The following is a 25,728-nucleotide window of genomic DNA, read 5'->3' on the forward strand; positions in this document are numbered from 1 at the left end:
CCGCCATTGTCGCACCCCCTATTACCAGCCTGTTCAACCTCTCCTTCGTATCATCTGAGATCCCCAAGGATTGGAAAGCTGCCGCGGTCATCCCCCTCTTCAAAGGGGGAGACACCCTGGACCCAAACTGTTACAGACCTATATCCATCCTGCCCTGCCTATCTAAGGTCTTCGAAAGCCAAGTCAACAAACAGATCACTGACCATCTCGAATCCCACCGTACCTTCTCCGCTGTGCAATCCGGTTTCCGAGCCGGTCACGGGTGCACCTCAGCCACGCTCAAGGTACTAAACGATGTCATAACCGCCATCGATAAAAGACATTACTGTGCAGCTGTCTTCATCGACCTGGCCAAGGCTTTCGACTCTGTCAATCACCATATTCTTATCGGCAGACTCAGTAGCCTCGGTTTTTCTAATGACTGCCTTGCCTGGTTCACCAACTACTTTGCAGACAGAGTTCAGTGTGTCAAATCGGAGGGCATGTTGTCCGGTCCTCTGGCAGTCTCTATGGGGGTACCACAGGGTTCAATTCTCGGGCCGACTCTTTTCTCTGTATACATCAATGATGTTGCTCTTGCTGCGGGCGATTCCCTGATCCACCTCTATGCAGACGACACCATTCTGTACACTTCCGGCCCTTCCTTGGACACTGTGCTATCTAACCTCCAAACGAGCTTCAATGCCATACAACACTCCTTCCGTGGCCTCCAACTGCTCTTAAACGCTAGTAAAACCAAATGCATGCTTTTCAACCGTTCGCTGCCTGCACCCGCACGCCCGACTAGCATCACCACCCTGGACGGTTCCGACCTAGAATATGTGGACATCTATAAGTACCTAGGTGTCTGGCTAGACTGCAAACTCTCCTTCCAGACTCATATCAAACATCTCCAATCCAAAATCAAATCTAAAGTCGGCTTTCTATTCCGCAACAAAGCCTCCTTCACTCACGCCGCCAAACTTACCCTAGTAAAACTGACTATCCTACCGATCCTCGACTTCGGCGATGTCATCTACAAAATAGCTTCCAATACTCTACTCAGCAAACTGGATGCAGTCTATCACAGTGCCATCCGTTTTGTTACTAAAGCACCTTATACGACCCACCACTGCGACCTGTATGCCCTAGTCGGCTGGCCCTCGCTACATGTTCGTCGTCAGACCCACTGGCTCCAGGTCATCTACAAGGCTATGCTAGGTAAAGTGCCGCCTTATCTCAGTTCACTGGTCACGATGGCTACACCCACCCGTAGCACGCGCTCCAGCAGGTGTATCTCACTGATCATCCCTAAAGCCAAAACCTCATTTGGACGCCTTTCCTTCCCGTTCTCTGCTGCCTGCGACTGGAACGAATTGCAAAAATCTCTGAAGTTGGAGACTTTTATCTCCCTCAACAACTTTAAAAATCTGCTATCCGAGCAGCTAACCGATCGCTGCAGCTGTACATAGTCCATCTGTAAACTACCCACCCAATTTACCTACCTCACCCCCCATACTGCTTTTATTTATTTACTTTTCTGCTCTTTTGCACACCAGTATCTCTTCTTGCACATGATCATCTGATGATTTATCACTCCAGTGTTAATCTGCTAAATTGTAATTACTCGATTTATTGCCTACCTCATGCCTTTTGCACACATTGTATATAGATTCTCTTTTTTCTACCATGTTATTGACTTGTTTATTGTTTACTCCATGTGTAACTCTGTGTTGTTGTCTGTTCACACTGCTATGCTTTATCTTGGCCAGGTCGCAGTTGCAAATGAGAACTTGTTCTCAACTAGCCTACCTGGTTAAATAAAGGTGAAATAAAAATAAAAATAAAAATAAAAACTTATTCCTACCCTTCTCGCTCCCTACCTTATTATCATCCTTTATTGACCTCCTAGTTGTTTTCTTGGCTACTCCTCCAAGTGCTGAAGGCTCATTAAGAGTGTTCAATTCGTTTTGGAGAACGCAAATTAGCAACAACAGTGTCTGTTCTAAGCTCACAGGGTGTGCTTTGGAGCAATGGCTTTATAGGGAAAGAATCTGAACTGTACATTCTAGGATATAATAAATAATAACATTAGTGACACATTTTCTTTCTGTCCATTATTCCAAATCCAGTGTTTTGTTTAATTATATCGCTTTTTTTAATGACAGTTATGATTGGGCTGCATACACTCTGGTAACAGTCATTTGAGTTGTCTGGACCTTGGAGTGTTCTGGTCTCTCACATACAGAGAGCTTGATTTGTCACATAGAGAGGTGTTGGGTTTTCTCTTTGCCTCCTATTGTGAGCTGCTGAGCTATCAGGGAAAGTTCAGGGGTTGCCTGAGGTCACAGACTTTGCTGCTGTGACTTAAACCACTGAAGTAAATGGTGTCTCATCTACCTTAACAGTGCTGTCCTCTCCCGGACTGGACAGACCTGGCACGGAGAGAAGATGGAGCACTTGAAGTCAGGCTTTTAGCCCGCAGTGCAGGAGAGAGGAGAAAAGGGGAGGGTGGAGAGGGAATGAGGGCACGCTGTCCCAAATTTAGAAAATGTAATCTGCTGTGGGGCAGACATGTCGCCAGACGCAGCCAGAGCAGAGTGCACCTGGGATGGCCTCTTTGCGCTGAGTGATTCATGGAGCTCCCCCAGGCTTAGCAAAGGCAGCCTCCCTATCTATAGTATCGTTCGTCTTCATCTACATTATCTACCTGAAAGAGAGGGAGAGATCAGAGAGGGGGGAGATAAAATGGGGCAGAGAGTGAGAAATGGAGAGAACGAGGATAGAGAGAGAGGAAAGGAAGAGGGAGAGCTAGACAGGGGCAGAGTGAGGAAAGATTCTGGGGCAAATGGAAAGAGAGGGTATGGCAGTGTCAGGGAATGATGGAAACACTGAGGTGGTGAGTAAGATCCAGGCAGAGTCGAGGGCAAGGAGAGAGGGTTAGAGAGGAGAGAAAGACATACAACAGATACAGATTTAGAGTAGGGGTGATGTTTTCCCCCTCACTGTAAATAGGTCAACCATCTGTGTTGTATTAGACATTTATGTTGGATACGTGTAGTTAATGATGCTTGGAAAGGGATTTTGGAATATTTATGTCAAACAGTGTTTGATGTTACAGTCTCCTCTCTGACCTTTGCCCTCTGACCCCTGTGTGTTGCAGGTATCTGGATCAAACCAACCCGAACCTCCAGGATGAGGGTTAAGAGAGCAGACTTTGTGGCCGGATGTCTCGGTGGAAGGGTCATCGTTGCTGGTGGACTAGGTGAGCACTTTACTGCCCAAATAGATGCTTGGGTTCCAAAAGAACCCAGAACCAATAAACTACTTGACCCTGACAAATAACAACACCACTTACAGCACTAACAACAACAACAAGGGCAGGTCCTAACACTAAAACAACCTCAAGGTCTAGTTCATGTGAACAAACAAAACACCTGCGCATTAATCTTAGTAACACAGTGTGACAGTCACACCATGAGAAGTAATCATGTTAATTTAGGCAAATGAAGTTCCCATTGCTTTCTAATTTTCCCCTTGATTGAATTGCATCATAAATATACTGTGAAAAAACAATGAATCATGTTTAGAATAAGTAATCAGAGGGTTAGGGTTTCCTCCACTGCATGATTGTAAGCAGTTTACATTTATAGCCGTGGCTCAGTAGGATATAAAGCAGTGTTTACCTCATAATGAGACATTGTGGGAATGTATTCTATTCTCTGTCTTTGTACACATTCTGTGTAATTTGGTTAATTTATTTGTTCATTTGGGTCTCCATGCCACAGCTTAAGGAGACAATGAAGCGAGTCATAAGAACTGCTCCCACTGTCTCTGTGCAAGAGATAGGGAGGGAGAGAGGGATGTAGAGAGAGGACAGACACAGGGAAGAGAGGATGCAAAGAGAGAGAATACAGTTTGACCAAGGGGAGGGGGGGGGGGCTGGTACAGAGAGACGGGAGGAGAGAACGAATTAGGAAATGTTACACTCAGAAATGTCAATAGAGTCTGGGCATGATCATTTTAATCCAAGAAGGATATTTTTGGATTCTAAATCACGTATGTTATATGGCATATTTCCCTTCCTCTGACTTTTGTCAAAGCTGGTAAATGAGGGATCTGCTCTTAGTTTAACAGCCAGCTGGGAGAATTGTCTCTGTCTTTTGAGGCTGAATGAAGCACCTGTTTATTATTCATAGTGTTGGATGTGTGGAAGCCAAAGGGCTGCTTTTCAGGGTGACATCAGATTGCCATTGAAAAGCTGGATCCTCCTCCTCCAACTCACTCTATCTCTGTATTCTCTCTTCATCTGTCTCCCAAACATTTCTGAGTATCTTCACTTTTTCTCTCCCACTGTCTTTTTTCTCTCAAATATTTTAATTTCTCTCTCGACCTCCCCTCTCTCGACCTCCCCTCACTTATCACATATAGAAGACACATTGATATATGTATGAATATTATGATTAGAGAATATTTGAATTAACTTTGAAGAGATGGCTGTGTGAAGGTGGATGATATGCAGTTATGTGCACAGCCCAATAGAATGTCACTCATGTGTACACACACACACACACACACACACACACACACACACACACACACACACACACACACACACACACACACACACACACACACACATCCTAACAAATCCTAAGAGGTCTAATGATTTAAATGTCTTTTGGTCATTTCAGGGATTGGATTATTTCAGGTGTGATATTTAGTCACGAAGCTTAACCCTCTTTAGCTGCTTTTAGGTCGGTGACCTCACATTTCTCTGTGCCGTTGTTCAGTTCTGTCCTAAAATCTATTGCAGGCCAGTGGTCAGCAGTAGCTGTGGTGTGCCTAATCCACTTCTGCTAGAACCCCCATTATGACACTAACCTACACTGCTGAGGCCAATCCAATTAGGGTGGTAGGTAGCCTAGCGATTAAGAGTGTTGGGCCAGCAACTGAAAGGTTGATGGTTTGAATCCCCGAACCGACTAGGTGAAAAATATGTCGATTTGCCCTTGAGCAAGGCACTTAACCCTAATTGCTCCTGTAAGTCACTGGATAAGAGCGTCTGCTAGAAGACTTAAATTAAAACTTTTTTTCAAAATGATCTTGGTCCATTTGACACAGAACACGTGGTCAAATCCAATTTAGTAAAAACAGTCCCCTCGGGAAGACAAACTTCTAGTAGCAGAGAGGGGGAGATATAGGTTAGGTGTTAGAGAGGGAGCTGGGTTGTGGGTTGATAAGAAGCGTTGGGAAGCTGGGCTGGAAATCCAAGGCGTGACAGGAAGCTTTGAGCGCCGAGAAGAGCGGAGTGGAGGAGCGGTTCTTCCCGCACAGCGTTATGGCGGAGTGTGTTCCTGTGAAGATAAAAAAAGGAGCAGGTCTGAGCAGTACTCTGATTACCATGAAAAGACGATTCAGCTCGGCACTTTGTTCTCCCCAGAAATTATGATAACAACAGTAGCCTAACCCCCACTGACCAGTCCATATCATCTGCAGCTCATTGAGTGTCTCCATGGAAACCAGAAAAACTTAGCAGCAGCTGGTGGCGTATGATGACACGGATAGGAGCACAAATCCTGAGGCTTGAGGAGAGAACTCACTTTGACTGACCCTCCTAAAGATATGAGATATTACTTTGTGTGTGGTGGAGGGAGAATAAGATGTGTGATTGTGGAGGATATACAGTAAGTATAACAAACATTGAGAACAACTGCTTTTTCCATGACATAGACTGACCAGGTGAAAGCTATGATCCCTTATTAATGTAACTAGTTGAAAAAGTAGGTAGATGAAAATATTAATTGATTGGTTGGCTGATAGGATAAGATACACTGAACATGTGACAGTTGTGAATGGTTCAAGAATTACAATTATTGTTGGTTGGTATTATATGCAAATTTATGCACATTTAAGTAGCTACAGTGGCAAGAAAAAGTATGTGAACCCTTTGTAAATACCTGGATTTCTGCATAAATTGGTCATCATTTTTCTTCATCTAGGCCACAACAATAGACAAACACAGTCTGCTTAAACTAATAACACACAAACAATTATACGTTTCATGATTTTATTGAACACACCATGTAAACATTCACAGCGCAGGGTGGATAAAGTACATAAACCCTTGGATTCAATAACTGGTTGACCCTCCTTTGGCAGCAATAACCTCAACCAAACATTTTCTGTAGTTGCGGATCAGACCTGCACAACGGTCAGGAGGAATTTTGGACCATTCCTCTTTATAAAACTGTTTCAGTTCAGCAATATTCTTGGGGTCTCTGGTGTGAACTGCACTGTTGAGGTCATGCCACAGCATCTCAATCGGGTTGAGGTCAGGACTCTGACTGGGCCACTCCAGAAGGCATATTTTCTTCTGTTGAAGCCAATCTATTGTTGATTTACTTCTGTGTTTTGGGTCGTTGTCCTGTTGCATCACCCAACTTCTGTTGAGCTTCAATTGGCGTACAGATAGCCTGACATTCTCCTGCAAAATGTCTTGATAAACTTGGGAATTCATTTTTCTGTCGATGATAGAGAGCTGTCCAGGCCCTGAGGCATCAAAGCAGCCCCAAACCATGATACTCTCTCCACCATACTTTGCAGTTGGGATGAGGTTTTGATGTTGGTGTGCTGTGTACATCTTCAAACTAAGGGCAACCATGGCATCCGATAGGAGATGCATCCATCCATGATGTATGTGGGTAAGATAGTCTAGCAAGCTACATTTTCCGATATTACACGTTTCTAATTTTGACATGAAGTCTTTTCCTTTCAAGTTAAAGTGTACTGTTAGCTAGCTAGCTAATGTTAACTGGCTGGCTCGCTAGCTAACGTTACATGTTTAATCTTATTACTTATCTCAGAACCATTTTCTTGGCTAGCTATAGCCTAATGTTAGCTAACATTGAACCTGGTTGGATAGCTGGTTGGATAGCAGATTCATGCAGGGTAGTAACGTCATGAGTAGGGATTATGGTTTATTGTGTACCTAGCTAGCGTTGTGAGGTCAGAACGTTCGGATCAACCCTACTCACCGGCCAGTGTGCGCTCTGAGAGCGAAACGCTCTGAATTTACAAACGGACAATCTGACAGCACAGTTGCAGAAACCAACGCTCTGGAAAAGAAAACAGCCTAACCAGCTTTGCTAGGGCGAGTAATGTTCAGTGAGCTGTTCTCTCATTTGTGCTTGGAAGTAGCTAGCAAGTTAACTTGGGTGCTTGATTGCTATTGTTAGTACAGAACGCCCGGATGGTTCTCCTCACAGTATTCCCATTTGCATTGGTAGCATGTTGCACCTTGCCATTTTCTACATTCTCCTCAGGTTGGTCCTTCTTAGCCTCCTCAGGTAGCTTGTCTCCTTGTCTACTGCCAAAGTTACACAGAAGCGGCACTGCGATAATGATTGTCAGTGTAGTGTCCATCTTCGTGCAGAGCCCCTCCTTTTGGTAGGGGAATCATTTTTTTCACACTCCAAAAACTCTCTCTATTAGACCTCTTGCCAGGATATGAGAGGTGTTGTATGCTCTCTCTTCTGTGTCTGCGGGTTTAAAAGGGGAGTCATAAGGTACCCACGACAGGCATATCCAGGCATATATTTGTCACCTACTAGACCTCCCTTTGCAGCATTGCACACAGACGGCTATTGTCAAAGATTCTGCTGTCATGGGTGGATCCTGGCCATCTAGCTACGATGTTGGTGAGCTGACCTTTGTCATAACAGACAGCCTGCACGTTGATGGAGCAGTAACCTTTCCGATTACGGAATAGTTCTCCATTCCAGGGTTGGGATTAGGAATGTGTGCATAGTCTATTGCCCCTAGTACACCTGGGAATCTAGCTCTCCTGTAAAATCCAGTTGCTGTTTCCTCTGTAGGCTTGAACCTTATGTACTGATTCTTCAGACTGGCATTAGCACTGGATAATAGCACTGGACACTCTGACTACAATCCTGCAGACGGTTGACTTGTGGAGTCCAAAAAGGTCCCCATGCACCATCTGGAAACATCCAGTTGCGTTGACCATTGAGCAATAGGCTTAAAATGAATCTAGGTTTAAAGTGAAAACTAATTTTAGATGAGAGGAAGGATTTAATTTAACTAGGATTAATTTAAAACTAGGTTTAAAATTGGGTCCAACAAGATTAATAGATAAACCTTGATTTAACCCAGTTTAAGAGTTAATTCATCTTGGTGCAACCCACCCTTAGAGTTTAATTCGGGAGATGGTAACTCTTTAAAGAACCGCTCTCGTGGTGCCCCAGATCCTAATTAGTTAATCGTTACATTATTAATATAATTGGGTGACAATTAAACAGTCTATTAGATAAATAACAGTCTTCAGATGAATGTTAAAGTCAAGTCACGACAGTGTTGTTAAACAAAGCAAGGAAAGTGAACTTCAAAACATGATGTAGTTTTATTGGAATTTGCTGTTGTTGGAAAGTAATGAATCTGCTAGCTTCTGACAAGACTTACTGCATCTTTAACCCTTTGACATATACCAACAAACGGGTGTGATTATTCTACAGTGGCCCCTGCAGCGTACGCTCAAACCGGTGTGATTAGAACACTTATTTAGAATGTCCAGTTTCAATTGACGCAACTGTCAGCGTTTGAGCTGGCCACTGTTATTTTCACAGAAACATTTTGCACAAACACAGTCCTTACAAAGTTATGTCCTGAATGTGACCAGTGTATTTTGGGATGCAGTGTTCAGGCATTCATAGAAGTAGAGACAACATAACACAATCATCCAAACCGGAAAATGTAGGCTACATTTGTCCTAGCGCTAACTGAGGAAAGACTGACGTAACACAAGCAGTCATATTTAGCTAACTCTTGGCTGACAGAAACCACAATATGAATTAGCTAATATAAATTACTATTTACAATTCATCACATCACGGGTGAGCTCACCATTTATCAAAATAATTGAGTTAAGCAGACAATGGGTAATTTGTGCACGCCACTATTTTTGTTTATTCGCGTCAACCAAAGATACGTTTGGTCTGTTTGCGGTATGCATGTTGAAAGGGGTGTGTCGTCTATGATCATTCACTACATTCACTTTCGGATGTTTACTCGAAAGATGAGTGAAACGTCATTCACTTAATTAAGTTATAACATCTTTGGTCTGACAGTTGACAGTTGTTTACATGACACCCATAATGCATTGTATATTGTCAGCAACATGGTGCCACACATAGCTAGCACATGACTGAGCATTAGCTCATCATAATCAGTACAACCTTTAAAAAAAGTATTTTACACACATCATTACAATCTTTGCAAGAATTAGAATGCATGATTTGTCACCAGAACTTGAAAACGTGAATAAAACAGTGAATACACAATGCTCCATACATACATATGATATGCTACAGTAGAAACAACCACACGGTTTACAGAACATAAGGGACTGATTGGAACGCACACATGTCCAAAGTTATTCTTTGTAAGGAAAACAACAATGAAGGCAATGCGAGCGCCAGCCAGAAAATGTGCCGGAGTTCGTGCTAGACCGCGCAAATGTCTGCATACTTGATCTGGGGAAACACTGGAGAGGTGCTTGTCTGGTTCAATCAAGCCTCAAGTTGTCCTCAACAGTGAAATGGTCTACTTCTATGTGAATTAATGAGGCGGAACACACATGGTGAAAAGGTTAATGAAAGCAGTTGATGGGTTACTAAAACAGCTCTACCTCTTGATTGGTAGAAGCTATTCCTGTTCTGTTTTCAGATTTGAAAATTAGAGGAGGATTTCATATGCTCTAAGTTTTTGTCTGACTTGTAGGGGGTAGTGGTCAAAATGGCAGTTGTTTTTAAAAAGTTACAGAACATTTTGTTGATGCGGTTACTAAACCAGCTGTAACGTTGGATCAGTAACAGATCATTCTGAGGTCCTGAGGCCCATTGTTGTGTTGAATAGTATATGAAGTAATTAAGCATACTATCTGTATAGAGGGTCAGTTCCAGTACCATATTTACCATGTACAGGGATACTGGAGTGATAGAGGTAGATATGTATAGGGGTAAGGTGACTAGGCATCAGGATATATGATAAACGGAGTAGCAGCAGCATATATGATGATTGTATGTGAGTGGGTGTGTGTGTTTAGTCAGTATAAATGTATGTGCATATTACTGCATGCGTGTGAGAGCAAATGATGGACTGAGTGTTTGTATGTGTTGGAGTATCAGTGTGCGTAGTGTGTAGGGCCTTGTGAGTGTGCGTAGAGACATTGCAAAAATAAGAATAAATACAAAAGAGCAACTCCCACCTAATGAAGCCTTAATACTTGGTAGAAGCACCTTTGGCAGCATTTATAGCTGTAAATCCTTATAAATAAGGACAACATCCATTAATTCACCAGTTTATTAGGTACAGGCATCTACTACTGGGTCGGACCCCCCTTTGTCTCCAGAACAGCCTGAATTCTCCGGGGCATGGAAACATTACTCAATTGGTATCAAGGGATCTAATGTGTGCCAGAAAAACATTGACACCAGACAGGGTGGGGCCAAATCCTGACTCTGCCATCAGCATGATGCAATAGGAATCGGGATTCGTCTGATCAGGCAATGTTTTTCCACTCTTCAATCATCCAGCCCACTGGATGGCTTTTTCTTGTTTTTAGCTGTTTTTAGTAGTGATCGTCTGCTGCAATAGCCCATCCGTGACAAGGACCGATGAGTTGTGCATTCCGGGATGCCGTTCTGCACACCACTGTTGTACTGCACCATAATTTGTCTGTTTGTGGCCTGCCTGATAGCTTGCACGATTCTTGCCATTCTCCTTAGACTTCTCATCAACAAGCAGTTTTTGTCCACAGGACTGCATGTCGCACCATTCTCTGTAAACCCTAGACACTGTAATGCGTGAAAATCCCAGGAAGGAGGTCGGACGTTTCTGAGATACTGGAATCGGCACGCCTGGCACGGTCATACGCATCTCAAAGTCACTTAGATCACTTGTTTTGCCCATTCTAATGTTCAATCGAACAGTAACTGAATGCCTCGATTCCTGTCTGCTTGCTTTATATAGCAAGCCACGGCCACGTGACTCACTGTCTGTAGGAGCGAACCATTTTCCTGAACAGGGTAAATAAACTGGCCATTGATTTTGTCAAAATTGCTCAAGCTAAGTAAATTCAAATCAAACTATTTGTCACATGCGCCGAATACAACAGGTGTAGACATTACCGTGAAATGATTACTTACAAGCCCTTAACAAACAATGCAGTTCAAGAAAGAGTAAAGAAATGATTAACCAAATAAACTAAAGTAAAAAGTAACACAATAAAATAACAATAACGAGGCTATATACAGGGGGTACCGGTGCCAAGTCAATGTGCGGAGGTACAGATTAGTCGAGGTAATTTGTACATGTAGGTAGGGGTAAAGTGACTATGCATAGATACTTTTGGTTAGGAATCATTCATGGACAGCAATGTTCAAACCGTGTCCCTGATATTCAGGCAGATTTAAATTAAGGACTGAGATTGGACTTCTCAGGAACACTCACCTCTTGGAAAGACATTCTGGTGTGTCTTTGGCATTAACATGTATGTAATTGTCCCGCTGAAAAATAAAACTATACCAGGGTTAAGTATTTAGAAGACTGATATTTTCCTCTAACTTTTAAGCTGGGCTTTGCTCCTTTCGTATTTATTTTGACCCTGACAAACTCCCTGTCCATTTCAGTGACAAGCATACCCATAACATGATGCTGCCACCACAATACTTGAAAATACAGAGTTTCACAACATTGCATTCACTCCACATTACTGGCCTGTAGGAAAAAGTGAAAAGAAGAAAGCCTGCATTAAATCTATTTAAAATTGTCCATTATGTTTACAACATGGCCCATGCAAAATATTGCAAGACAACATAGCAAATAAATGCACTTTTTGGCTTAAAATAAAAACTTTAGATTTTGATCAAATACAATACATCACATAGTGAAATGCTCTGTACTGGGGTGACTGGGGATATGAAAGGAGCCAAGCCCAGCAAAACCTGCCTGGGTTTTCTGAATACCTAACCCGGTGTAGAGGTTTATTTTCAGTGGGACAATTACACAAATGTTCATGTCAAAGACACACCAGAATGGAGTGGTCCTGAGGTGTCAGTCCTGACAAAAATCTGCTTGAAAAATAAGAGACAATGTTTGAATATTGATGTCCATCAATACTTCCCAACCAAATTTACTGAGCGTGAGCAATTTTGACAAAAACAATGGAGATATGTTGCCCTAAGAGTCAAAAGTATTTACAGCTGTAATTGCTGCCAAAGGTGCTTCCACCAAATATTAACTCTGGGGTGTGAAGACATATGCAATCAAGACATCTTTGTTTTTAATTCTTTATTCATTTAGAAAATGTTATGTACTTTTTCTTTCACTGATAGTGGAGAAGGCTGTATAGATCTGTAGGGGGAAATTCTAATGTAATCCCATTTTAGATGACATTTTAAGGCATCGAAATGTGACAACTGTTCAAGGGGTGTGTAGATTTTCACTAGGCACAATGTGCTTTGTTTTTGAGTTCATTTCAAGTTTTAATTTGCTTCTTACAATCTCCCCTAGTGCATTTAGATGTTTTTTACAGACTACTGTATACTCTCCCAGCCATCTGGATGGATGCAACATGCTGCATAATTCCACCTGTGGCTCAGAGACTGAGAGGCAGATCCCATTGCTAAACTAGACAGACAGACCCCCCAGTTCAAGACGACAACACAGCTATCCCCCGGGGCCCTAGTCTTAGACGTTTAGACGTTTGTCTTATCATCAATTTCTGTCGTATCATTGAGTATATAACCTTACTGGAGGGTGGAATTAAAAATGCCTTTATTTAGAATAGCACTTACATGCCTATTGCTATCTTTTTTAGTTTTTGTGTGTAATTTCGGAAGTGTGTTTGTGTGTGTGCTCATGTGTGACAGAGTGAAATAGGTTGAGTGTTTCACATTGTTCAATAGTAGGTAGTATAGTTGTGTTAGTTTGATCATGTGTGTATGTCAGAGGACCCGGCTCCACATGTTTGACTTCCTTCCATGTATCCCATTCCAACCATTACAATGAAACGGTTCTCCTATAGCTCCTCCTCTGGTGTAAAGTGCATGCTCACGTATGTGTGTGTGTGTGTGTGTGTGTGTGTGTGTGTGTGTGTGTGTGTGTGTGTGTGTGTGTGTGTGTGTGTGTGTGTGTGTGTGTGTGTGTGTGTGTGTGTGTGTGTGTGTGTGTGTGTGTGTGTGTGTGTGTGTGTGTGTGTGTGTGTGAGAGAGAGAGAGATGAACAGGTCTGCCTGTCTCCTGTGGTGTGTGTGCGTCAATGTGACATTTGGGGGGGGGGTGCAGCAGTCCCGGCCCCAGACAGGTCAGAGTGATGGAGTAGCTTGGAGGCGAGCCACACTAATGATGTGGCTGTGAGGGGGATACACACCGGACATGCCTTTGTGCTCCTCTATTACGCCAGGCACTGACTAACACAGAGCTATTTGTGAAGCTTCAATCCTGTGTTCTACTGCTCTCTCTATAATGTTAGCTCAACTGTAAAATATTGACGGTCACATTTTCATGTTAAGAAGGGAATAGCTGTTCTTTTTCAGGGAAGATCCATCTGTGTCCTAATTTTAGGGGGCAAACGATTTGTAAATTGGTGTTCATGATCTCATCGGTGTGTGTGTGTCCAGGTAACCAGCCGTCGCCCTTGTCGTCGGTGGAGAGCTACAATCCTGTGAAGCGGAGTTGGGAGTACGCTGCCCCCATGCCCAGTCCCCGCTGCTCCTGTTCACCCCTGCAGACACCCAACATGCTGTTTCTCATCGGGGGCGTGGCCCAGGGACCCAGCAACGCCGTGGAGGCTCTCTGCCTCAGAGAGACTGTGTGACACACACACACGTACACAGAGACAGGCGAAGGACTCAATGCAAGCAAATTCAATGTGTGCAGGTGATAGACACTCATACAGACTTTGTTTTTGCCTTTGGACCTTGCAGTTGGTGGGCAGGATCAAGGACAGTGACCCTGACACCTGTTTCTTTCAATGGAGAAACAAATAGTTTTCTACATTTTAGAGACATAAGAGGAGTCAAATAAATAAGCAAAAAACACCACCACAGAAACACATACACACACTACACAAAAGACGCCTTTGAACAGTACAGCATTTTTCTGGAAAAAACAGGGTACTTTTCTGGAAACTAAAGGAACTTGGGGCCATATCTGTTTCACTACAACAGTCAGGCTGCAGTGGCTTGTTTAGACACTGTTCTATCACCGTAAAAAGGTAGAGAGTTTAGGATATAACATTTGGGGTATTTGTCTGTGTTTTGGTACCTTCACAGCCAGGCGTGTGTGAATATAGCACTGCTATACACGTGGTGTTAAAATCCCACACACCATGAATACCACCTCTAGAATGGCCAGGCCCATCCCTGCACTGTAGCATCCAGAGACAAGAGTGCTTTGGCACAAAGCAACATTTCCCTTTTTTAGAGAAAAATATATATATTTTACCTTAAGAGCTTTGCAATGAACAACATATGAAAGGCAAAGGAACTGAAGGCAGGACAAAGTGCATGCTCAGAAAGTGTATTTATTTCAGATAATCCTTAGGTGGCGGCTTAAAAAAGAGAGAGCGAAAGAGAGGGAAATTGGAAGTGTGTTTGTAAATGGAAACGTCACCACTAAACAATATTTGGGGAGTTTTTCCAGTCTCCCTACATAATTATGAGTGATGAGAGGTGTTTCAGACATAATTATGAGTGATGAGAGGTGTTTCAAACATAATTATGAGTGATGAGAGGTGTTTCAAACATAATTATGAGTGATGAGAGGTGTTTCAGACATAATTATGAGTGATGAGAGGTGTTTCAGACATAATTATGAGTGATGAGAGGTGTTTCAGACATAATTATGAGTGATGAGAGGTGTTTCAGACATAATTATGAGTGATGAGAGGTGTTTCAGACATAATTATGAGTGATGAGAGGTGTTTCAGACATAATTATGAGTGATGAGAGGTGTTTCAGACATAATTATGCACCATAGCAGTATTTTTTATTTTCACCCCGGGAGAGTTCAACCAATGACATAATTGTTTGATTGAGCCTGCTGTCTGATCTAAAAATGAATGGAGTCATGTTTTGTAGCAATTAATGTGGCCTTTGTGTTTTGCCAACTACACAAACATGCTAGCAGAGAGTAGATATGGTTGGCCTTGTTCAATAGAGCCATTGGACTTGTCTCAACGATGTTCCTATCTGCCACGACATTGCAGGATACCTAGGTTGACAAATTTTCCCCGGCTTTGTAAAGACTACAGCCTGACAGGAGCCCTACTTTGCTTTTCAAAATGGCGTCGGTACTAGTTTCTACACGTTAATGGGAGCTATGGTACCGTGCACTGTCTATCCAAGATGGCAAAATAATTACAATGGCTGCTTCTGATAATTCCTCTTTCCAAGAAGAGCAGGACGACGAAACAGTTTTTTTTAATGTTCTTTTACATACTAACATAGGGATATACTGCCCTATTCATTTGAGCCGGAATACACTGAAGCCGAGTTGAGACAGCGAGAACAAGAATTGCGAGACCAGCAAACAACGATGGGGAGCCACGGTCAGACTCCGACTGGTGGTACCTATGCGGGTGCTGTCCAGCCATGCCAACAAAAGAGGAACGTCTGTGCTCAACAAATTCTCTTGCTGGAGGCGGTCACTGCAGACCCCATGGATCATGTGTATGTGACAGACCATTAAAGTTGACTCACTTATGGATTTTGGTGTGCGCGAGACGTTCTTCAGAACCTTCAAGATCAACTGGCGGAGGCAGCCTAGACCAGCTGGACCAGGAGGGCAAATGACAAACAAGTAAGTTATTTTGCTGTCGGTAGCTAGCTAAGTTCTCTTCACATGAGACAGTATTTTTCACTACAGTATAATTTTGTGATCGATTCGGCCATAGCAGGGCTTGCTAATACCACAAGCCAAGTTAAGCTAACTAGCTCTGTTTGCTATACCCAAAATGTACTGTAGCCTAATGTAGCTCGCTAGATAGCTAACGTTCGCTAGCTAGCCTAGCTAGCCTCAGTAGCTAACTAGGTAATGTGCGCCTGTGAGATGTGAAATATTCTGCTGCTACAGTAGGAATACAGACAGTACACAACAATTGCTTATGAAAGTCTAATAGTGTTTTTGTCATTCTCTTACAGACAATACTTCTTGGTGGCCTACAGATTATTTTGGGAGTTTGTTCTACATGGGAGAAGCTAGGCACCGAATCCCCTTGCCTGCATATGTTGTTGGAGCCATATTAGCAATGTATCCCTCACACAGTGGACAGTATGTTAGATACAAATAAGTTGATGACTCAAGAGGAGAGTGCAAGGTCCATAACAACAATCTCCCCTTGTATCAAAGTGACTCTGAACACCTCACTGCACCCCCCAAACAGGCCATATGCAAGTATTCACATTGTAGAACTGTAGTATTTATTATAGGTGTTAGTAGTATATTTTTCTTCTACTGTATAAATGTCATACAGTACATTGTCATAACTGTTCCTGCATACTGCTGTGTAAACTCACCTTGGTCTCCAGAGCAAATAAACTATGTTTGGAATAGAAGCCATGTCTAATTATTTGACACATTGACAGACTATTCTATTATTTTTTTAAAACATGTTTAATTCTAAACAAATTCAAGTTGAAATGATGCAGCAACTCCTTGCATCATTTGTTGTAGTAGTAAGATTGTAGGTAGTTACTTCCAAATACATTCAATGAATATCACAATGAATTGATCCAGAAGTCAACACTTTATTGGTTTCTGATGCAGCTGGAATCATTTAGTCACTTGTCAGTACTCATGGAAAAAAGATTATATAAAACATTTGATCAAACTCCATTATATACATAAACTCAGCAAAAAAAGAAACGTCCCTTTTTCAGGACCCTGTCTTTCAAAGATAATTCGTTGAAATCAGAATAACTTCACAGATCTTCATTGTAAAGGGTTTAAACACTGTTTCCCATGCTTGTTCAATGAACCATAAACAATTAATGAACATTCACCTGTGGAACGCTCGATAAGACACTAACAGCTTACAGACGGTAGGCAATTAAGGTCACAGTTATGAACACTAAAGAGGCCTTTCTACTGACTCTGAAAAACACCAAAAGAATGATGCCCAGGGTCCCTGCTCATCTGTGTGAACGTGCCTTAGGCATGCTGCAAGGAGGCATGAAGACTGCAGATGTGGCCGGGGCAATAAATTGCAATGTCCGTACTGTGAGGCGCCTAAGACAGCGCTACAGGGAGACAGGACGGACAGCTGATCATCCTCGCAGTGGCAGACCACGTGTAACAACACCTGCACAGGATCGGTACATCTGAACATCACAACTACGGGACAGGTACAGGATGGCGGCAGGTAGCCTAGTGGTTAGAGTGTTGGGCCAGTAACCGAAAGGTTGCTAGATCGAATCCCCGAGCGGACAAGGTAAAAATCTGTTGTTCTGCCCCTGAACAAGGCAGTTAACCCACTATTCCTAGGCCTTCATTGTAAATAAGAATTTGTTCTTAACTGACTTGCCTAGTTAAATAAAGGTTAAATAAAAAAATGGCAACAACTGCCCAAGTTATTGCAGGAACGCACAATCCCTCCATCGCCAAAAAGTGCTCTTCACTGACGAGTCGCAATTTTGTCTCACCAGGGATGATGGTCGAATGTGCGCTTACCGTCAAAGGAATGAGCGCTACACCCGAGCCTGTACTCTGGAGCGGGATCGATTTGGAGGTAGAGGGTCCGTCATGGTCTGGGGCAGTGTGTCACAGCATCATTGGACTGAGCTTGTTGTCATTGCAGGCAATCTCAACGCTGTGCATTACAGAGAAGACATCCTCCTCCCTTATGCGGTACCCTTTCTGTAGGCTCATCCTGACATGACCCTCCAGTATGACAATGCCACCAGCCATACTGCTCATTCTGTGCATGATGTCCTGCAAGACAGGATTGTCAGTGTTCTACCATGGCCAGCGAAGAGCCCGGATCTCAATCCCTTTGAGCACGTCTGGGACCTGTTGGATCGGAGGGTGAGGGCTAGGGCCATTCCCCCCAGAAATGTCCGGTAACTTGCAGGTGCCTTGGTGGAAGAGTGGGGTAACATCACACAGCAAGAACTGGCAAATCTAGTGCAGTCCATGAGGAGGAGATGCACTGCATTACTTATTGCAGCTGGTGGCCACACCAGATACTGACTGTTACTTTTGATTTTGACCCCCTTTGTTCAGGGACACATTATTCCATTTCTGTTAGTCACATGTCTGTGGAACTTGTTCAGTTTATGTCTCAGTTGTTGAATCTCGTCATGTTCATACACATATTTACACATGTTAAGTTGCTGAAAATAAACACAGTTGTTAGTGAGAGGACGTTTCTTTTTTTGCTGAGTTTATCTACTGAGCTAGCAATAGCTATACCACAATGCAGTTGTGAGCATACTAGGCATTCTATATTATACTACAACATCACTCTAATTGAATATGGATGTTGTGTTGGTTGAATATTCCAGGCAGGGTCCTGAATGTTCTTAATCTGGTAAACCTTGTCTTGTGTTGGGCAATGGCAGCTGGTCTGGCAGAACTTCATGAGTTTTTGCCAGACCTGTGCAGTCTTTTCCTCTTCCGAGTCAGATGAAGTTGAGCTTAAGCATGTTCACGGCTGAAAGCTCTCATCCAATGGGTCTACAGGATCTGTCCTACTAAAGCTGGTGTCAAGATCATCAGCAGCAGGATGAGTCTTTAGAACACACTAGTCAGTGATTAGCCAACTTTTTACTACTTTGTCCCCATCAATACACACTTGAACAAGTGTATCTATAGATAAGGCATACTAACTGTCACACACAATACACACCCCCAACAGACACCAGTCAGTCACCCACACCATCCCCTCCTTACTAATAACTCATGTTTTTCTCCAATTTAGACTTCAGGTTTTGCATAAACAATCAACTAAGTCTCCATAATACAGAGAAAAGTTGTAGCCTACTTCTAAACAAACCAACTATTACAACTAGACACAGACCATGTTGATCCCAAGCTCCAGTTGTTGTTTTTTTGCTCATGGAGTCATGGAAGGAAAAGGTGACTTACACTAGTACCTGGTGCTGAGCTTGATGTTGATGCCGCTGCATAAGTTGAACGGGAACACAAAGGCTAGTCATGTTAGCCTCTGTGGTAGTTAGCTTGCTAATGTAACCTAACCTTAGCTTGCAAAGTTACAAATCACATCGCCATATAACGTAAACTCACCCCATTCCGTACAAATGTGTGCAACCGCATCATTCAAACGAGGCTACAAAGAAAACTAATGGGACTGTAGCGACTGTGTTGACTTCAAAATCGGGGGTGTGAACTAGGTTTCTATTCAAGGGTTGATCGACATGGTAATGGCTCTATAGTATTGGAGAAAAGTTGAAAAAACTGACCCTCCGTTATATCGTGATGTGTCATGTCGTAACGTACAGCACGCATAAAGAAACTATTTCTGCCTTACAATCTCTCTCCACCAGGTGTAGCGATTCTCTCATCGTTTAAAAACAAGAAATGGACAGTGACGGGGGTAAGGGGGGGATGCCTAGTCATTTTTTGCATCATCATTGCATGCGATCATCATTCTCCAAGCCGCTGTTTACTTCTAAGATCACTTTAGCACCGCCCTAAAAACCCAATTCAAATTCGACACAACCCTTCAAATAGGTATGTAATGACACATTATATAAACTCTCTATAGTGTTTTATTTACATTTTTAGAGGCGATAAGGTGATAAGTTGGACAGATCGAGTGAAAAAAAGCAACATTTTCCCACACAATATCTCTCCTCACCATCACTCATTAGTTTCGCTTCCCCACCCGCCATTTTTAAAAAGACCCGACGGGGCTCATTGCTTGCTTCAATTATGCAGAAACGGGCAGCGTTTAGGTCATGTAATTGATTCTGTTGGAAAGGGGAGAAATTGTGCTTTACAATGGTATTGACATTACAGTTGATCTGGAAGTATTACGTTTTTGGGGCGCTAAAATAAGGGCAATTGTACGGACCAAGGTGATGTACGAGTTTACGTGAGTTTACGTTACGTAGCAGCTGGCTAATTACATTGATTTGCTTTGTGATATCTAGCCAGCATATTATGAAAGCTAGCTAGAATTTGGTTTAGATAAACAAATGTAGTTCGCTAGCTAGTTAGCTAGCTACTGTAGATAAGTTAGCTATGTTACCTCTGCTTGACTTCTTTAGTAAGGTAACCAATGAAATGAAATGAAATTACCCCATCATCCTGTTCTTGCTTGTAGTTTGCACATCCAGGTACTGAGCACCATACCATGACAGAACTTTACAGTTGTTGTCGACACGAAAATAAAAATAAATAGTTATTCTCAAGCTGATGTTCTATGACCGAGTGGCTTGTCCAGTGAGTAACATTAGCTACCTGCTGACACGCATTCTCAACTGGATCCACCTCGACAGGGGTGGTAGTACATTCTGATATGAATTCGCTATGAATTCTGGATATTGTAGTTTGCTTACAACCAGGAAATGTAGAAGGCCTGTTTCTTCTGCAGAAACACTCGCTTTTGCATGTAGTGAGGAAGTAAACATTTTTTATGACACATTATGAGACATTAACATATACATTTTATTTGATTTATTTAACCTTTATTTAACTAGGCAAGTCAGTTAAGAACAAATTCTTATTTACAGTGACTGCCTACCCCGGCCAAACCCGGGCGGGGCTGGGCCAATTGTGCGCCGCCCTACGGGACTCCCAATGGACATATACAGTAAAAGAACAGTGGTAAAATGTCCCTTTAATAGAAGGACCGTGCTGCATTTTCCTGAGCCCTCCTGTAAAAATACCTTCCTTGTTCAGCCTTGCCTTCTCAAGGACCAGATAAGAAATAGAGAGAGCAGGAGTGGTTTTAGAGCTAGTATTAGAGGACAGAGGGTGGAGTTCACATTTGCTTGTCCTAAAAATATATTTTTAGTATGTATTTTATTGATACAAGTTTTTTCCTTTCCTTGGCCACCTATGTACAACCCCACATTTTCTGGATCATGAGTTTTTACTTTATTTAGGATGTCATCCTAACCTAAGCTGGCCCAACTGTCTCCTACACCTGTTCAGGCTGTGGCTTCTGCTCTCTTTGGTTGTCTTATAGACTTTTATTTATTCAGGGTAACACAATTGAGACCAGGGTCTCTTTACCAATGATGCCCTGAATACAACATGTTTCTCACCAACAGGAACAAAAATTAACATTACAATAAAAGAATCACCTGGTTCATGACTTTATTCATTATTGTGTTTATCAGCTTCTCCTGTTGCGCAGACCTTTGATGTGCTAAATTACAGGCTGGAGGGCTGGTGCTGGGGCTGTGGCTGGTAAGGAGGGCTGTGGCTGGTAAGGAGAGCTGGGGCCGTGGTTGGTAAGGAGGGTTGTGGCTGGTAAGGAGGGCTGGGGCTGTGGCTGGTAAGGAGGGCTGTGGCTGGTTAGTAGGGCTGGGGCTGTGGTTGGTAAGGAGGGCTGTAGCTGGTAAGGAGAGCTGGGGCTGTGGTTGGTAAGGAGGGCTGTGGTTGGTAAGGAGAGCTGGGGCTGTGGCTGGTAAGGAGGGCTGTGGCTGGTTAGTAGGGCTGGGGCTGTGGTTGGTAAGGAGGGCTGTGGCTGGTAAGGAGAGCTGGGGCTGTGGCTGGTAAGGAAGGCCCGGTCTGTGACTGGCTAGGAGTGCTGGGGCTGTGGCTAGTTAGGGGGTGACTCAGCAGGGTTAGTGGCACAACCATAAAATGATGAATATAACACATATATGTATATACGTACGTAAATAAATTTTCATCAGTGGAGAGAATGCTGTATTCATTAGCAGTTTGTAGGGGGCCCACGGTCTCCTCTGTAGAAAATAAGCCCTGGTTTCTAAGCTCTTGAGTACAGTTCAGTTTAGACAGTGCTCACACACCCTCAAGGCATTCTATGGGGCTTCTCTGTCGTTCTGAATCTCATTTCCGAGGTAAAATCCATTTTCAGATGTGCTTCACTGGCGATGACGAGACATATGACTCAACCGTGTAAACTGCTGTTTACTCTAGTTCTGTACTGTAATCTCATCGCTGCTGGTTTTATAAACATAGTACAGTGTTGTAGAGTGTTCAGTACATTTACTTTTCCCATTTGCTTTCTTTGTAGTACTGATATCCTTAAACAGTCTATTAGACTCAGTCAGGTTTTATAACATGTCTCTCTGCCTTCTCTTCATGGGATAAAATAGTGTATGATGAGTCCATACACTACATATTTCCGAACATACTTACATTTGATTGATGGAAATCATTTCAGAACTGTGTCTTATTTTCACCATCAAAGCCTCTGTTTTTGTGCGGTTCACTGTGACCATGTGGTGTCCAGGCAACAGTCACTGTGTCACACCCGCGAGTAGCATTACTGTGTTATAGTGAGTCAAGTATTGTTGCTTTTCCTTCCAAAAGAAATGAGTGTTTAAATAATTTATGTTATCTCTGTTGGTTTATCCCCACAGTGCTTCTACAGGTGTTTATTTGTGTTGTGTGGGTTGAGCTGTAGAGAGTCAGGTTTGTGGTGGTGTTGTCCTGTCGTGTTGACACAAGCCTGTTATCTCTCTATGATGCTGTGCTGTGACGTGTTTCCATGGTGCGTAACCACGGTGATGGTGTTTGCTGATGATCTCTGACTGTATCAAGTGCACTGTGTGTCTGTGTTTCTTGACTCCTGTCTCAATGAGGGAGGCTACGGTATGTGTCTGAATATCACAGAGAGGTTCAATTGATGTTTGAAGCCATGAAGCCAGATAAGTTTGCTTTGCTTAAGATACACTAATTATGTCACAGCACATCCACATCTGGAGAAGGAGATTCCTATACATGGTACAGTATGGATGAGGAGAGGAACAGCTGTGCCAATAAGATATGTTGCTGAACCTCAGTCAATTCTCCTGAAAACCAATACAAATCATCTGAGTCCAAATAGGACACTCCCATGACTTATCTGTTGTGTGTGGCATCTTTCATGTTCTAACTGACAATCAGCACAAACTGTTTTACTCCTATAACGTGAGGTGAGGTGATCATCAGCCCAAACAATTAGTTTGATTAGGTTATATTTCAACAGAGAAATATTGATATCCAGACCTCTTAATAACTCAGCTTTGGTACTGACCAGCCAGAAGAGAGGAGCCAGTTAGTCAGCCCTCTAGCAGACCTGATAACATCCCCCAGATGATGCCTGATGACTGGGCAGCATCATGTTCTGAAGCACCAGAAACGGAATGAGGAAACAAGTTTACTAATGGCCTGATTTGTGGATCAATGTGCAGAAGAGAGCGCCAGGCGTTTTGAAAGTGCTCTGGTCTGACAGAGAGATGCCTGGATGGAATCCTCTGGTTGTTTCTGATTGTGTTCACTTGTACAGTTAAACATTGTAAAAGTAATGTGATACAGTACACAGGCAGAGTTGTGGCAGTGACTCCAGTACAGTAGTTCAGTGCCTATAAATGTGAGGTAGTGCCTCGAATATATGAATTCTATAATAAAATATTTTGACTTAATGTCTGATTCCATTGGTTGTGTGTGCCATTATTTCTGTCAGTCGTTTTCTCTTACTTTCACATGCAGGCAGCAACCAGGTGCCTCATCTGCAGTGTGTAGTTCAATGTCTGGTTAGCAGAGGTGTATCAAAATGTGGGAACATTTGACCTTGTTCATTATAGATGAGCCAGGCAGTACAAAACAATTCAAACGTTACTCAAGGTTTCTGCTCCTATGGTGAGAATGGAAGTGGTTGCCTTCCTGTTATAATGATGTTAATGTATGGCTCCACAGTCCACTAGTTTTCTAAATTAAAAATTGTTATTCTAAAATTAATTCTTATTTTTACCATTTCACTGTAAATGGTATGTCATCCGCACTGAGTGTCATCATATTCAACGGAACAGTGTGTAACGTAGAATTCCAAGTACTGAATTATGACAGGGAAGTATTGTATGTTTCTACTGTGGTACTCTGTTTAGCAGGAGTTTAGCCCATGTAAATAATCTGTAGCCAATGTCCCTGTTTCCAGCTACACAGTTTCTTCATTGTACATCATAATATCAATGAATAAAACCCAAAACGTTGTCTTTAATGTGATGCCTCTTGGCAGTGAACTTGGTAGGGGAAACTCCCATGAAGTCAAGGGCCAATTAGGCAGCTCCCTACCCAGAACACTCATGGTCCACACAAACAGCAACACAGTCGTGAAGAGGACACAACACTGCCTCTTCCCCCTCAGGAGGCTGAAAAGACTTGGCATGAGTCCTCAGATCCTCAAAAAGTTCTACAGCTGCACCATTGAGAGCATCTTGACTGGCTACATCACTGCTTGGCATCCAACTGCAAGGCGCTACAGAGGATAGCGCGTACAACCCAGTACGTCACTGGTGCCGAGCTCCCTGTAAACAAGGACCTCTATACCAGGCGGTGTCAGAATGAAGGCCCTACAACCCTACAACTTTTTTAAGAAGCATGTGACAAATACAATTTGATTGATTTGATTTGATTTGATTTTGAATGCCTAGCCCTGAACTCTGCTCTTAGTTAATTGAGAGGTAATGCGTTCAGGTTCACCAACCAGAACCCAGGGAGAAGCAGGGTTTGATGAGCTTGTTTCAAAAACCCATTGTGGCTATTTGAATATAACCCAGATACAGATATTAAACTAAATGGTTTTCTCTTCTCATCTTGTGGCTTTCCCTGGCCTCTACAGTATATGCATTCATAGATGTGTCATCCCCCAATAACTGCTTCCTTACCTATGCATATTTTCTGCTTCTTTTTCCGATTCTGTTTTCTTGATAGTTCATTTTATATTCTTGTCAATATTCATGCATAGATCATTGGGTTTGTTTTGTTTGGGACGGTTTTGATTATTCCTAGAGTTCTGGGTTTGTTCGCTGCACTTTGGTTCTTTGTGAGGCATACAGTAATAAACTACTACATCTCTAGATGCTTTTATAGTTTATTTCATGGTTGTAAATGAGGTTATTCAAAAATCTATACGTTTAGAGCTAAGGTCAACATCCTATCACAATGCTCAGGGCTTTACTTATGTATTTATCAAAATATCAAGGTTGTCTTTTGTTTTTGGAGGTAATTTAAAAATCTAATCTCTGAGATCTAGTTCTGTCTGGATGGTAGAATCATTCATTAGGGACATCAGAAGGAGAAAGTGTGTAAGGTACAGTACACCGTTCAATTCATCACTTATTTACCAGCCAAACTTGATTAGAGCGTTGAGCCTTTGACAGGAGCCCAGAGGGATTCTTTAAAAGCCTCTGAAACCCTATCTGGACTAATTGAGTTTAAGGGTGAGGCAATTAAAACGATGAACACTATTCATGCACTATAGATAAACAAGAGGAAACATTTTAGTATCAGTAGTGCATGTTCTCGAAGGAACTACTCAGACCGGTTTTAAGTGTCCGCAGACAAATAGTGAAAAATGGACGTCATTACATCCTCATAAGAGGTAATGATAATGAGAACATAATATCTCCTCTGCATCTTCCCAAGATGCTTCAATCATTTTCTGATACATACGATCATACAGGATGATACACCTCTTCAACGATGCACACTACTGCTGGATGTCTTGTTTGTCTTAATTCTTCCTAAG

At 42.6% G+C, this 25,728-nt stretch overlaps 1 protein-coding gene across 2 annotated transcripts in view; it reads left to right on the forward strand.

Annotated features, from left to right (window-relative positions):
• The window catches only part of LOC129830072 (kelch domain-containing protein 8B-like), a 151,800-nt gene extending 128,177 nt beyond the window's left edge, over nt 1-23,623 (forward strand). The window contains exons 5-7 of one of the 2 annotated variants that reach the window (XR_008755489.1): nt 3,143-3,244; nt 13,676-15,857; nt 16,199-23,623. Coding sequence is in view for 1 of the 2 variants with exons in the window: in XM_055892272.1 (XP_055748247.1) it covers nt 3,143-3,244; nt 13,676-13,872 (299 nt within the window). In the remaining variant the exon portion in view is untranslated. Of the gene's footprint in view, nt 1-3,142; nt 3,245-13,675 lie in introns of both variants that reach the window. The other variant, XM_055892272.1, reaches the window with a different exon arrangement.
• The last annotated feature ends 2,105 nt before the right edge of the window (nt 23,624-25,728 follow it).

Source organism: Salvelinus fontinalis, chromosome 31, assembly GCF_029448725.1.
Source record: "Salvelinus fontinalis isolate EN_2023a chromosome 31, ASM2944872v1, whole genome shotgun sequence".
Taxonomy (NCBI): domain Eukaryota; kingdom Metazoa; phylum Chordata; class Actinopteri; order Salmoniformes; family Salmonidae; genus Salvelinus; species Salvelinus fontinalis.